This window comes from Manis pentadactyla, chromosome 5 (assembly GCF_030020395.1).
Source record: "Manis pentadactyla isolate mManPen7 chromosome 5, mManPen7.hap1, whole genome shotgun sequence".
NCBI lineage: Eukaryota > Metazoa > Chordata > Mammalia > Pholidota > Manidae > Manis > Manis pentadactyla.
Window position 1 is genome coordinate 112,171,802 of NC_080023.1, and position 14,574 is coordinate 112,186,375.

Consider the following 14,574-nt stretch of genomic DNA (forward strand, 5'->3'; position numbering starts at 1 on the left):
GTAGAAAATTGTCCATTTCTTCTTGGTTATCCAGTTTGTTCGAGTATATATTTTCATAGTATTCTCTAATAATTCTTTGTATTTCTGTGGGGTCCATCATGATTTTTCCTTTCTCACTTCTGATTCTGTTTATGTGTGCAGATTCTCTCTTTTTTTAAAATAAGTCTGGCTAGGGGTTTATCTATTTTGTTTATTTTCTCAAAGAACCAGCTCTTGGTTTAATTAATTTTTTCTATTTTTTTAGTCTTCGCTATTTTATTTATTTCTTCTCTGATCTTTATTATGTCCAACTTCTGCTGACTTTGGGCCTCATTTGTTCTTCTTTTTCCAATTTCAATAATTGTGACTTTAGACTATTCATTTGGGATTGTACTTCCTTCTTCAAATAGGCCTGGATTGCTATATACTCTCCTCTTTGAACTGCCTTCACTGCATCCCACAGAAGTTGGGGCGTAGTGCTTTTGTTTTCATTTGTCTCCATATATTGCTTGATCTCCATTTTAATTTGGTCATTGATCCATTGATTATTTAGGAGCATGTTGTTAAGCCCCAATGTGTTTGTGAGCCTTTTTGTTTTGTTTGTACAATTTATTTCTAGTTTTATACCTTTGTGATCTGAGAAGTTGGTTGATAGAATTTCAATCTTTTTGAATTTACTGAGGCTCTTTCTGTGGCCCAGTATGTGGTTTATTCTGGAAAAAGTTCCATGTGCACTTGAGAAGAATGTGTAACCTGCTTTTGGATGGAGAGTTCTGTAGATGTCAATTAGGTCCTTCTGTTCTAATGAGTTGTTCAATGCCTCTGTATCCTTACTTATTTTCTGTCTGGTAGATCTGTCCTTTGAAGTGAGTGGTGTGTTGAAGTCTCCTAGAATGAATGCATTACATTCTATTTCCCCTTTTAGTTCTGTTAGTATTTGTTTCCCATATGTAGGTGCTCCTGTGTTGGGTGCATAGACATTTATAATATTTATATCCTCTTGTTGGATTGACCCCTTTATCATTATGTAATGTCCTTCTTTGTCTCTAGTGACTTTCTTTGTCTAAAGTCTATTTTCTGATAGAAGTATTGCAACACCTGTTTTTTTTTCCTATTAGTTGCATGAAATATTTTTCCATCCCCTCACTTTTAGTCTGTGTATGTCTTTGGGTTTGAAGTGAGTCTCTTGTGGGCAGCATATAGTTGTGTCTTGTTTTTTTTCATCCATTCAGTGACTCTGTGTCTTTTGATTGGCGCATTCAGACCATTCACATTTTGGTGATTATCAATAGGTATGTACTTATTACCATTGCAGGCTTTAGATTTGTGTTACCAAAGGTACAAGGGTAACTTCTTTACTGTCTAAGAGTCTAACATAACTCTGTTAGTATGCTATTAGAAATACAATCTAAATGTTCTTTTTTTCCCCTCCTTTTCTTCCTCCTCCATTCTTTATATATTAGGTATCATATTCTGTACTCTTTGTCTATCCCTTTTTATTACCTCTGGTGACAGCTATTTTACCTTGGGAACAACTTCCATCTATAGCAGCCCCTCCAAAATACACTGTAGAGATGTTTTGTGGGAGTGAAATCTCTCAGCTTTTGCTTAACTGGAAATTGTTTAATCCCTCCTTCAAATTTAAATGGTAATCTTGCCGGATAATGTATTCTTGGTTTGTGGCCCTTCTGCTTCTTTGCCACTCCCTTCTGGCCTGTAAGGTTTCTGCTGAGAAGTCTGATGATAGCCTGATGAATTTTCCTTTGTATGTGATCTTATTTCTCTCTCTGGCTGCTTTTAATAGTCTGTCCTTATACTTGATCTTTGGCATTTTAATTATTACGTCTTGGTGTTGTCCTCCTTGGGTCACTTGTGTTGGGAGATCTGTGCACCTCCATGGCTTAAGAGACTATCTCCTCCCCCAGACTGGGGAAGTTTTCAGCAATTACTTCCTCAAATACAGTTTCTATCTCTTTTTCTGTCTCTTCTTCTGGTACCCGTATAATACCAATATTGTTCCGTTTGGACTGGTCACACAGTTCTCTCAGTGTTCTTTCATTCTTAGAGATTCTTTTTCTCTATGTGCTTCTGCTTCTTTGTAATCCTCTTCCCTAACTTCTATTTCATTTATCATCTCCTCCACTGTATCTAATCTACTTTTAATACCCTCCATTGTGTCCTTCAATGACTGGATCTCCATCCTAAATTAATTCCTGAGTTCTTGAATATTTTTCTGTACCTCCATAAGCTTGCTAATGATTTTTATTTTGAAATCTCTTTCAGGAAGATTCATGAGGTTAATTTCATTTGAATCTTTCTGAGGTGTATTAATAATTTTGCTTTGAACCAGGTTCCTTTGACATTTCATATTTGTCTGTGGTGCCCTCTAATATCCAGCTCTACTCTCTGGAGCTGCTCAGCCCTTGGAGCAATGTCAGTGGTTGCAGGGGAGCGGTGTTGGTGCCTGGGAGGAGGAAAGACCTGTTTCCTGCTTCCCAGCTGCTATGCCTGTCTCTACTGCCAGAACCAGTGGGCCGAACACACAGGTGTAAGCCTGTATGCTTTGCGTTTGTAGCTGCTATAGGCAGGGCTTCCCTCTGGCTGGCCTGATTCCATGGCAGGGGTTGCCAGTTTGAGAGCCAAGTTTAGGCTAGCTGGGAGGAAGATACAGCAGGCTGCATATCATGGTGGTGGGCCTTGGATCTGTGTAGCCAGCCAGGGGGATGATGCGCCTGAAGATCGTTTAAGCTCCCAACTTACTGAGCAGAGTGCACCTGGACAATTTTGTCTACCTATCCTTTCTCTTGAGCAGTAAGCTCTGTGCAATTCTTTCCCCTTTAGCAGCCCTCTCACTTTTAGGGAGTCTCTCAGACTTCCCACCCAGATCAGCTGGATATGAATACCTGTTTTCTACAAGCAGCTGGAATCTCTGTCCCTCCAGGTATTCCACCTTTCTTTGCTTTCCAACCGCACTAATCACCAGAGCACCATGCAATGTAGGTTCATGCTCCCAGAGTAGATCCCCAGGCTAGGTATTCAGCAGTCCCAGGCCTCTGCTCCCTCTCTGCTCTGTTTCTCTTCCTCCCTCTGGTGAGGTGGGGTGGGGGAAGGGATTGGGCCCCGCCGGGTCACAGCTTTGGTATGCTCCAGGAGGTGTGCTCTTTTCTCATGTGTATGAAGTCTAGCGCAGCCTTCTTTCCTGTTTTCCTTTCAGGATTAGTTGTATTAATTATATTTTCATCTTATATGTTGTTTTAGGAGGAGGTCTCTGTCTTACCTCTCACACTGCCATCTTTCAAGGGGGGATATTTTTAAAGAGTATATGTTTGTATGTTTGGATCCAGTAAAGGTACACAATACTATTTAGACTAATCATCCCACTAAACACTCCAAACACTGTTTCGTTTTCCCACAACACTTTAAAATCATTGAAGAGATGAAAATATAGCAAAAATCCTAAGACACGGAATTATCAGATGCAGACTTTGAATTAATGTTTACCATTTTAAAAGAAAACCATGACAAACTTAAAAAATATCAGCAAAGAACAGGAGACTATAAAAATATAAAATAGCAGACTTGAAGAAGAGCTAAACTGGACTTCTTGTAGTAAACAGATAGTTAAGATAAAAACCCAATGGCATAAATATAGCAGCAGATTGAACTTAAAAAATAATTTATGACATGTAAGAGATTTGAAGAAATTGTCTGAATACAGCACAGTGAAAGAAAAAGATAGAAATAAAGAAGGTGAGAGGCACAGGAATATAATATAAACATCCAATATACCTTTGAGTAGAGTCCTGGAAAGATGGGAAAGAGAGAATTCACCAAAGGCAATTATTTGTTTTGCTTATTAAAATCAACCTTATTGTGGTATAATTGTAGAAAATAAGATGTAGCTGCTTTGAGTGTAGAGTTTGGTGAGGTTTGACAAATACATACACCCATGTAACTGCAATCACAGTTAAGATACAGAATATGTCCATCATCTTAAAATGTGCCTTCATGGCCCTCCGAAGTCTTTGCCCCACCCATAATCCCAGCCTTAGGTATCCACCAAATCTAACTGTTTTGTCATTATAGGTTAGAATTGACTTTTCTGGAATTTCATACAAATGAATGATCTCTGTCTCCTCAATTGAAAGGGATCAGTGGACAGAAAGGGATCAGTGGACAGTGGTTGAAATCTCCCCTTTGAGGACCATGGTCCTGAAAGTGATTTTAGGCAGAAACCCAAGGTCATTCTAGATTTTACCTTGTTTCCTGTCCTGCATGGATCAGAAAAACATTTGTTTCAAATATTTTGTACAATTTTCTAGTTATTTCTGGTGGGAAGGCACCAGTATCTCCATCACGGCAGGAAGTAGAGATTCCCAGAGACCACATTAGAATGCATACATTAGTAAAAAAGAAAGGTAATAATTTGTGAGATATGCTTCTATTTCAAGAAGTTATAAAAGGAATAGAAAGTTGGCTATGGAAAGGATAATGGAGTAGGAAGGCAAGGAAGAAACATTCTCCAACTTACATGCCAAGGAAGCAACTACAGAAAATACAACTAACCCTGAAAATGACCTGCAGACTGCAGAACAGACCATCTATACCTAGTGAAGAAGAGGGGACCAGAGAGAGAAGGGTAAAGTGGCAGAGCCATAACTGATTGGGACCCAAGCCCTTCCCCCACCCTAGTCCACAAGTGGGAGGGAGAGGAATGGTGCAGGGAGGGCATAAGTGCTCAGGAATCCTGCATTCCTGGCCCTGGAGATCTGCTCTGGGAACATGAGTCCACACTGCACTGGGCTTTGATTAACAGGACTGGACACCAGGGAGAGTTGGCACACCCTGGGAGGCTGAGACTCTTGTTGCTTGTGATGGACAGACATATTCCACCATTCCTGCTGAGACCCAACACAAAGGCAGCAGTTTGAAAGATTTACTCATTTAATCTTGCTTGTAGGTAGTGTGCTAGAGGGGCAGAGTTTGGAGGGAGCCCCCTTTGGAGAAGAAAGGACAGGTGGATGATGCTTCACAGCCCTTCATCAGCCCAACTGGTCAGGCGCTCATGGGAAGCAGTTCCAAATGCTTCATTTTTCTTGCGGGTGGCTTGGCCCTGTGGTGGCACTTCCCTGTGCACCCACCCACCTGCCTGACCTGCTCAGCCCAGCAGTAGTCAGACTTTGCTGTGTGGCAGGCAGAGGAAAGCTCTTCCAGCTTTCCTGGCCCTCCTTCAGCCCAAGTGGTGGGGTACTTGCAGGAGCCAGATCCAAATGTTCCATCTCTCTTGTTGGTGGCTCAGCCTTGTGTATCCACCTGCCAGGCCCAACAGTGGCTGGCCATTGCTACCCAGCAGGCAGACGATAGCCCCATGCACAATGTTCCCAGCAGAGTGCATAGAGGGCATGCTGAAGTGAGCTGCCAGCCTCTGTTGACAGAGATCAGCCACTGCGCACAGGCAGGCAGCCTCAACCACTGCCCATAAACAGCAACTGTGGCTCTATAACAAAGGAGAAACAGACTCTGGCAAGTGTAGAGTCAAATTTCTGGACACCACAGGACAGATTATTCATAAAACCATTACTTACTAGACCAGGAGACATAGAAAATCTATCTAAGACAAAGGAAAAAACACAGAAATCCAGACAAATGAGGAAGCAGAGAATATGTTCCAAACAAAAGAATAAGAAAAGACACCAGAAAGAGGGCTAAATGAAATGGAGATCATCAATATTCTTGACAAAGATTGCAAAGTAACAGTCATGAAGATGCTCACTGACCTGGGAAAAAGAATTGATGATCTCAGTGGGAACTTCAAGAGAGAGGCAGAAGATATGACAAAGAAAAGATTTCAAGAATACAATAACTGAAATGAAAAACATAATGGAGACAATGAATAGTAGACTGTTTGAAGTAGAGGAAAGAATCAATTAGATGGAAAATAGAGAACAGGAAAACAACCAAGCTGAAGAACAGAGAGAAAAAAGAATTTCTAAAAATTAGAAGATGCTAAGGGAGCTGTGTGACAACTCCAAAAGAAACAATATTCATATAATTGGGGTCTCAGAAGGAGAAGAGACAAAGGAGTAGAAAGTCTCTGAAGAAAATAACAGTTGAAAACCTCCCCAAACTGGGGAAGGAAATAGACACCAAGGCCCTGGAAATGCAGAGTCCCTAACAAAAGGAACCCAGTAAACAACACCAAGACATATAATAATTAAAATGCCAAAGGTTAAAGATAAAGGGAGAATCTTAAAAGCAGCAAGAGAGAGGCAGACAGTTACTTATAAGGGAAACTCCATAAGGCTATAGGCAGATTTCTCAGCAGAAACTTTAGAGGCCAGAAGCAAATGGCATGAAATATTTAAGTAATGAAAGGAAAGAAACTTCAACCAAGAGCCCTCTACCCAGCAAGGTTATCATCCAAAATTGAAGGACAGATGAAAAGTTTTCCAGTTAAATGAAACTTAAAAGAATTCACCAGTGTTAAACTGGTCTTACAGGGTATGTTAAAGGGACTTCTATAGATGGAAAGGTTCTTAAGCCTAAATATTTTTCATCAGTCAAAATAAAACTACAGTAAATGTAGTAGACCAATTACTAAGAAAGTATGAAATTTAAAAAAAGTAGTAAAATTAACTATACAAAAATCAGTTAAGGGATACACAAAAGATGTAGACTATAATATCTTAAACATAAAGTGTGGAGGAGGAAGAAGAATAAAAAGGTAATACCTTTTAGACTGTGGTCAAAGTAGAGCAAATATCTACTTAATATAGACTGTTGATGTTCTAGGGAAACTATGAACCTTACAGTGACCATAACCTAAAATCTGTAATAGATATACACACACAAACACAAAGAAATCCAAGCATAACAGTAAAGAAAACCACCAAATAACAAGAGAAGAGTATAAGAGATGAAGAAAGGAACAGAGAGGAACTACAAAAACAATGGAAAACAATTAATAAAATGGCAATAAAGACATACCTACCAATAATTACCTTAAACATAAATGGACTGAATACACCAATCAAAAAACACAGAGTGACACAATGGCTAAAAAAACAAGTCCCATCTATATACTGACTACAAGAGACTCACTTCAGACTCAAAGACATACAGAGACTAAAAGTGAAGGGAAGGAAAAGGTATTTCATGCAAATAATTGGGAGAAAAAACTAGTAGTAGCAGTACTTATATCGGACAAAATAGACTTCAAACCAAGAAAGTAATAAGAGACAAAGAATGATAAAGGGGTCAGTCCAACAAGAGGACATAAGAATTATAAATATCTATGCACTCAATGTAGGAGCATCTAAATATATGAAACAAATACTAACACAATTAAAGGGGGAAATAGCAACACAATCATATTAGGAGACTTTAACACCCCACTTACACCATAAACAGATCAACCAGACAGAAAATAAATACAGAAACAGAGGAACTGAACAACACAATAGACCAGATGGATTTACAGATATATACAAAGTTTGAACCAAAAGCAGCAAAATACACATTTTCTCAAGGGCACAAGGAATGTTCTCCAGAATAGGTCACATATTAGAACACAAAAAAAGCCTCAATAAATTTGAAAAGATTGATATTGTATCAAGCATTGTTTTAGATCACAATGGTATGAAACTAGAAATCAATTAAATGAAGAAAACAAAAAAACCAACAAACACATGGAGGCTAAACAACATGTTTCTCAATAATCAATGGACTGATGAACTGATCAAAGAGGAAATCCTACAATACATGGAGACAAATGAAAACAAAAATACAACAGTTCAAAATATGTGGGATGCTGCAAAAGCAGTTATAAGGGGAAGTATATAACAATACAGGCCTACCTCAAGAAGAAAGAACAATAAAAAATGAACAGTCCAAACTCTTAACTAAAGAAAGTAGAAGAACAACACATGACACCCAAAGTTAGTAGAAGAAGGGACATAATAAAGATCAGAGCAGAAATAAATAAAATAGTGAAGGAAAAACAATAAGAGAAATGAATGAAACCAAGAGCTGGCTCTTTTGAGAAGATAAACAAAATAGACAAACCTTTATCCAGAGTTAACAAGAAAAAAAAGAGAGGACAAAAAAATCAGAAATGGAAAAGGAGGAGTTACAACTGACATCATGGAAATACAAAGAATTAGAGAATTTTATGAAAAATTATATGTCAATAAATTGGACAACCTAGAAAAAATGGACAAATACCTAGCAAAATACGACCTTCCAATATTGACCCAGGAAGAAACAGAAAATCTCAACTGAACAACTAACAGTAACAAAATGGAATTGGTAATAAAAAAACTCCCAACAAACCAAAGTCCAGGATCAAATGGCTTTCCAGCCGAATTCTCTCAAACATTTAGAGTTAATACCCTTCCTTTTTAAAGTATTCCAAAAAGTAGAAAAGGAGGGAATACTTCCAAACTCATTCTATGAGACCAGCATCACTCTAATACAAAAGCCAGGCAAAGATTATGTAAAAAAAGAAAATTTTGAACCAATATCCCTGATGAGCACAGATGCAAAAATCCTCAACAAAATAATAGCAAACTGAATTAAAAAATACATAAAAGGATCATCCATCATGACCAAGTAGTTTTTATTCCAGGGATGCAAGAATGGTACAATATACGTAAGTCAATCAATGTGATACATACATTACAAAAAAAGGATAAAAACCACATGATCATCTCAACAGATGCTGAAAAAGCATTTGACAAAATTCAACACCCATTTATGATAAAAACTCAACAAAATATGCACAGAGGGAACATTCCTCAGCATAAAGGCCACATATGACAAACCCACAGTTAACATTATACTCAATGGCGAAAACCTGAAAGCTTTTCCTCTAAGACCAGGAACAACTCAAGGATGTCCACTCTCATCACTTTTATTCAACAAAATACTGAAGGTCCTAGGCAGGACAATCAGACAAGATATAAAGATAAAGGGCATCCAAATGGATAAGGAAGAAGTTAAACAGTCACTGTTTGCAGATGACATGGTATTATATATACGAACCCCTAAAGACTCCACTAAAAAAACTATTCAAACTAATAGCTGGCTTCAGCAAAGTTGCAGGGTACAAAATTAATACACAGAAACCCATTTATTATTATATACTAAAAATGACTAGCAGGAAGAGAAATCAAGAAAACAATTCTATTTATAATTGCATCAAAAAGAATAAATACCTAAGAACAGATCTAACCAAGAAGGTGAAAAATGTAAGACATTCATGAGAGAAATTAAAGAAGACACGAATAAGTGGAAATCTATCCTATGCTCATGGACAGAAAGAATTAACTATCTTGCTCAAAGGAATTTACAGATTAAGTGCAATTCTTATCAAAATACCAATGGCATTTTTCAATCAACTAGAGCAAATAATCCTAAAATTTTTATGGAACCACAAAAGACCCCAATTAGCCAAAGCAATCTTGAGAAAGAACAGCAAAGCTGGGGGTATTACATTCCCTGACTTCAAGCTATACCACAAAGCTATAGTAATCAAACAGTGTGGTACAGGAAGGAGACTAGATTCATAGATCAGTGAATAGAATAGAAAGACCAGATATAAACCCATGCACAGATGATCAGTTAATATATGATAAAGGAGCCATGAATATACAATGGGGAAAAGACAGTGTCTTCAACAACTGGTGTTGGGAAAACAGGCAGCTACATACAAGAGAATGAAATTGGATTACTGTCTAACTCCACACACAAAAATAAACTCAAAGTGGACCAAAGACCTGTATGTAAGACATGAAACCATAAAACTCATAGAAAAAAACATAGACAAAAATCTCTTGAACATAAGCATGAGCAATTTTTTCCTGGTCATATCTCCTCAGATAAGGGAAAAAAATAGAAAATGAACAAGGGGGACTAAATCAAACTAAAAAGCTTTTGTACAGCAAAGGATACAATCAGCAGAACAAAAAGGAAATTTACAGTATGGGAGAATATATTTGTAAACGATCTATCTGATAAGGGATTCACATCCAAATATATAAAGAACTCATACACCTCAACACCAAAAAAAAACAAGTAACACACACACAAAAAATGGGTGGAGGACCTGAACAGACATTTCTCTAAAGAAGAAATACATATGGCTAACAGGCACATGAAAAGATGCTCCACATAGCTAATCATCAGGGAAATGCAAATCAAAACCACAATGAGGTATCACTTCACAACAGTAAGAATGACCACCATTCAAAAGACAAGAAATAACAAGTGTTGGCGAGGATGTGGAGAAAAGGGAACCCTCCTACGCTGTTGGTGGGAATATAAATGGGTACAGCTGCTGTGTAAAGCAGGTTGGAGGTTCCTCAAAAACTAAAAATAGAAATACCATATATCCCAGTAACTGCACTTCTAGGACTTTATCTGAAGAAAACAAAATCCCTGATTCAAAAAGATAGATGCACCATGTTTACTGCTTCATTATTTATAATGCTAACAGAGGGAAGCAATGAAAGTGTCCATCAATAGATGAATGGATAAAGAAGATGTGGTACATATACACAATGTAATATTATTCAGCCATAAAAAATAACCTTTCCATTTGTGACAACACGGATGGACCTAAAGGATATTACGCTAAGTGAAATAAGCCAGGCAGAGAAAGACAAATACCATATGATTTCACTTATTTGTGGAATCTAAATACAAAACAAAATGAACAGAATAGCAGTAGACTCATATACACTGAGAAGTGACTGGTAGTTACCATGGGGAAGGGATTGGGTTGGGTGGGTATGGAGGGTGAAGGGGATAAAGAGGCATAAGTTGGTCACAGTGGTAGTACAGAATAGAGAGTATAGCCAATACTTCTGTAACATCTTCCTATGCTGACATATAGTAACTGCACTAGTTGGGGTGAGGATTTGATATTATGGGTAACTGCTGAACCACTGTGTTGTTTACTTGCAACCAATATAAGATTGTATATCAACAATACTTCAATTAAAAAAGAAAAAACAGAACAATGATTACTTTAGAATAGATACCTTTATAAGATTAAGGAAATTCTGTTCCTAGTTTGCTAAGATACTTCGGAAAATCATGAATGGATATTAAATTTTAATAAAAAATGCTTTTCCTGTATCTATTGAGAAGACCTTATGATTTTTCTATTTAATAAGTTAATGTAGTAAATCTATTTATTTTTAATGTTTTAATAATTTTGCCTTCCTGGGATAATGCCAAACTGACAATAATTTTTTAAAATTAGACTTTTTAATGATATTCATAATTTTTTTTATAATTCATGTAACTTTTTTAGTTGTGGAGGTAGCTAACTCAAATGACCTAGCTCACCATTAACTGGATGCAGACATTCTCTTTTTCTTTTAAATTCATACTAAATACATCTCATTCTAGCATTCTACCAAAATTGCTCTTATCATAGTTAACAAAGACCACCACAGTGTGCCAAACTGACAGGTCCATACTCAACCAATCAGTAGCATTTTATAAAACATAATGGTTAAGAACATATTGTCTTTACCCAAACTACCTAAACTTGAATCTAGGATCTGTCATTTCATTACCTATGTGACCTTAAACAAGTTTCTTAACTTCCCTCAGCCTCAGCTTCCCTATCTGTAAAATGTAAATAACGTCATCTACTTTGTAGGGTTGTTGTAAAGATTAATTAAGAACATGTAAGTTGTTTAGAACAATAAACACATAATGCATTGAGTAACTATCATAGTTATTATTGTTTATGCCCTTAGAGTTTTTTTTAATCATTCTGTGTTGTTTCTTATTTCTCTGGATAGTCCTTCTTAGTCTCTTTTAGTGGAATTCTCATCTACTCAAACTAATTTTTTTGGAACTCAGTCTTCAGACAGCTTAATTTCTCTACTTAGACTTCCTTTCTAAATATTTTCATTCCATGACTTAACAAATAATGTTAATGACTCCCAAATTTATAGCTTCGATTGCAATTTCTTCCCTGAACTCCAGACTTATATAATCAACTAACTAGTTAACATCCCAACTTAAATGTCTTTTAGGCAACTCAATGTGGCCCAAAGGAAACTTCTTTTTTGATGATCTCCAACACTTTAAAACCAAATCCAAGTTACCATCATTTTATACCTGGATTATTACAATACTTATCTCTGTTGCCCCTCCTCAGTCTATTCTTCATACAGCAGTCAAACTAACCTGTTGAACATTTAAGCCTAATCATATCACTTTGCTCCAAGCCCTCCATAACTTCGGACCTCATTCAGCATAAAAGCTCAAGTTCTTTCTGGACAGGGGTCAGCAAACTTTTTCTTAAAGGGTTAAGGAGCTAGTATTTTAGGTTTTGCCAGTCAAGTGGATTCTGTTGCAACCACAGGACATTATTATGTTATACTTTATGCAAATAGTATTGATTCTAAACTATCATGTAGAACAAAAAAAAACACTGTATGAAATGATATGTATGGAATATGCATAAAATTTATAAAAATATACACTATTAGTTTATGCTGTTAAATATTTTTCATGGTTCAATAAATATTTGCTGAGTAAAAAATATAAGTACAAAGTCCAGAATTATACATTTTTATAAAAGATTATTGTAAAGACCTTAAAATAAAGGTTAAATAATTTTTTCAATAAAAGATATCAAACAATAACAGTAGACTTACTTTAGATTACTGATTCGAATTTCTGCACTTTCAGTAAGTTTCTTTGTTTCTTCTTTCCACCTATTGGCTGCCTTCTGTTGAGTCACTAAGAGATGCCTCAACTCAACAGTGGAATTTCGATTACTATCTTCCATCTCTCTTAGTTGGACTTCAAACCCATGTTCTTTTATTGAAAATTCGTGTTCCATTGTACTGATCTAAGGAATAAAATGAACACAGTATTTTCTTTCTCTTTTTTTGTTATTTTAGGAGATATGCTAATTAATGATAATACAAAAAGAATCATTCATTGTGCTGTCTGTGGCATAGAGTATTTGTATGAGAATCTATATGAAAATTAAACTTAATATTTGTTTTCAATCACAGGTGAAGACTTATCCTGTATTATAAATCTAGTGAAACCAGAATTATGATGGACTATGATTTTTTGCAACACTTTCCTCAACATCTTACACTGTCAGTAAGAAAAAAATACTATCTAATATAAAACTGGTCTCATTATCTACTTTTATTTTTGTTGCCAGAATCCATGGAAAATGTTCATAATCTCAGTAACTGAGAGGTTTTTACTCAAGCCATTAAAAAGTGTTTATTGTTTTATTATAAAGGATATAACTCAGGAGCAGACAAACAGAAGAGACACAGGGCAAGCTATAGAATGCAGGGTATGTGCGGAGCTTCCGTGGCCTCTCCAAGTGTGCCACCCTTCCTGCAGCTGCATGTGTTCACCAACTCAGAAGCTCCTCAAATCACTTTTGATTTACATACTAATTGTCTTTCAAAGATTTTGAAAAGTAAAGAAAATAACATACAGGAATTCCTTTCCCACTTCAGTTAAAGTATCAATGAACGATGTATACTTTTTTCAGGAAAAAAGGTTTATAAATAATGATTTTCAAAATCTCATATGGAAATGTCTTCAGTTATTTACAGGTAACTTATGTAATTACAGTAAAAAAAAAACCTTAACGCAGAATAAACACGTAAGTTAAGTGCTCTCTGGATACCCTAGGAAGCTTTCTCAACTGGGGTTTAGGAAAAAATTGAAGCCATAATGCCCTAAGGCATCCATGTATGTAATGGGTTGCTTTCTGGATGCATCTAGCATGAAACTACCTATCATTCTTGAAGCAACTGAGAAAATGGTTAGTAGAACAATTTCTTTGGTGTACTCTCAGGCCATCTTTATGTTACCTCACTGAAGAAATACTATAAAGAATACCTATCTTGTAATATTTTAAAGTAATATGACTTAAAAGTGGTCACAGATGGCATAACCTCTAGTAATTCATTAAATATGGCTACTTGCAAAATAAAAAAAAAAGGAACGAGGGACTCTACCAATTCAAAAAACACCAAAGAAAACCTAACAACAGCAAAATTCATGACTCTTGGGGGAAAACTGCAAACACGCCATCTTCACTATCCATGTTGAACACAACATGCTTCCCAAAACTCCTTTTTTTTAAAAAATTTTTATTTTGGTATCATTAATCTATAATTACAGAAAGAACATTATGATTACTAGGATCCCCCCTTCACCAAGTCCCCCCCACATACCCCTTCACAGTCACTGTCCATCAGCGTGGTAAGATGCTATAAAATCACTACTTGTCTTCTCTGTGTTGCACAGTCCTCCCCGTGTCCCTCACGCACTATACATGCTAATCATAATGCCCTCTTTCTTTTTCCCTGCCCTTGTCCCTCCATTCCCACCCATCGTCCCCAGTCCCTTTCCCTTTGGTAACTATTAGTCCATTCTTGGGTTCTGTGATTCTACTGCTGTTTTGTTCCTCCAGTTTTCTTTTGTTCTTATACTCCACAGATGAGTGAAATCATTTGGTACTTGTCTTTCTCCACCTGGCTTATTTCACTGAGCATAATACCCTCTAGCCCCATCCATGTTGTTGCGAAT

At 36.6% G+C, this 14,574-nt stretch overlaps 1 protein-coding gene across 7 annotated transcripts in view; it reads right to left on the minus strand.

The window, feature by feature from the left end:
• SCLT1 (sodium channel and clathrin linker 1) overlaps positions 1-14,574 on the minus strand; it is a 200,934-nt gene that overhangs the window by 34,646 nt on the left and 151,714 nt on the right. For all 7 annotated transcript variants that reach the window (XR_005028388.2, XR_005028387.2, XM_036903384.2 and 4 more), the window contains one exon: positions 12,660-12,856. Coding sequence is in view for 5 of the 7 variants with exons in the window: in XM_036903384.2 (XP_036759279.1) it covers positions 12,660-12,856 (197 nt within the window). In the remaining 2 variants the exon portion in view is untranslated. The remainder of the gene's footprint in view (positions 1-12,659; positions 12,857-14,574) is intronic.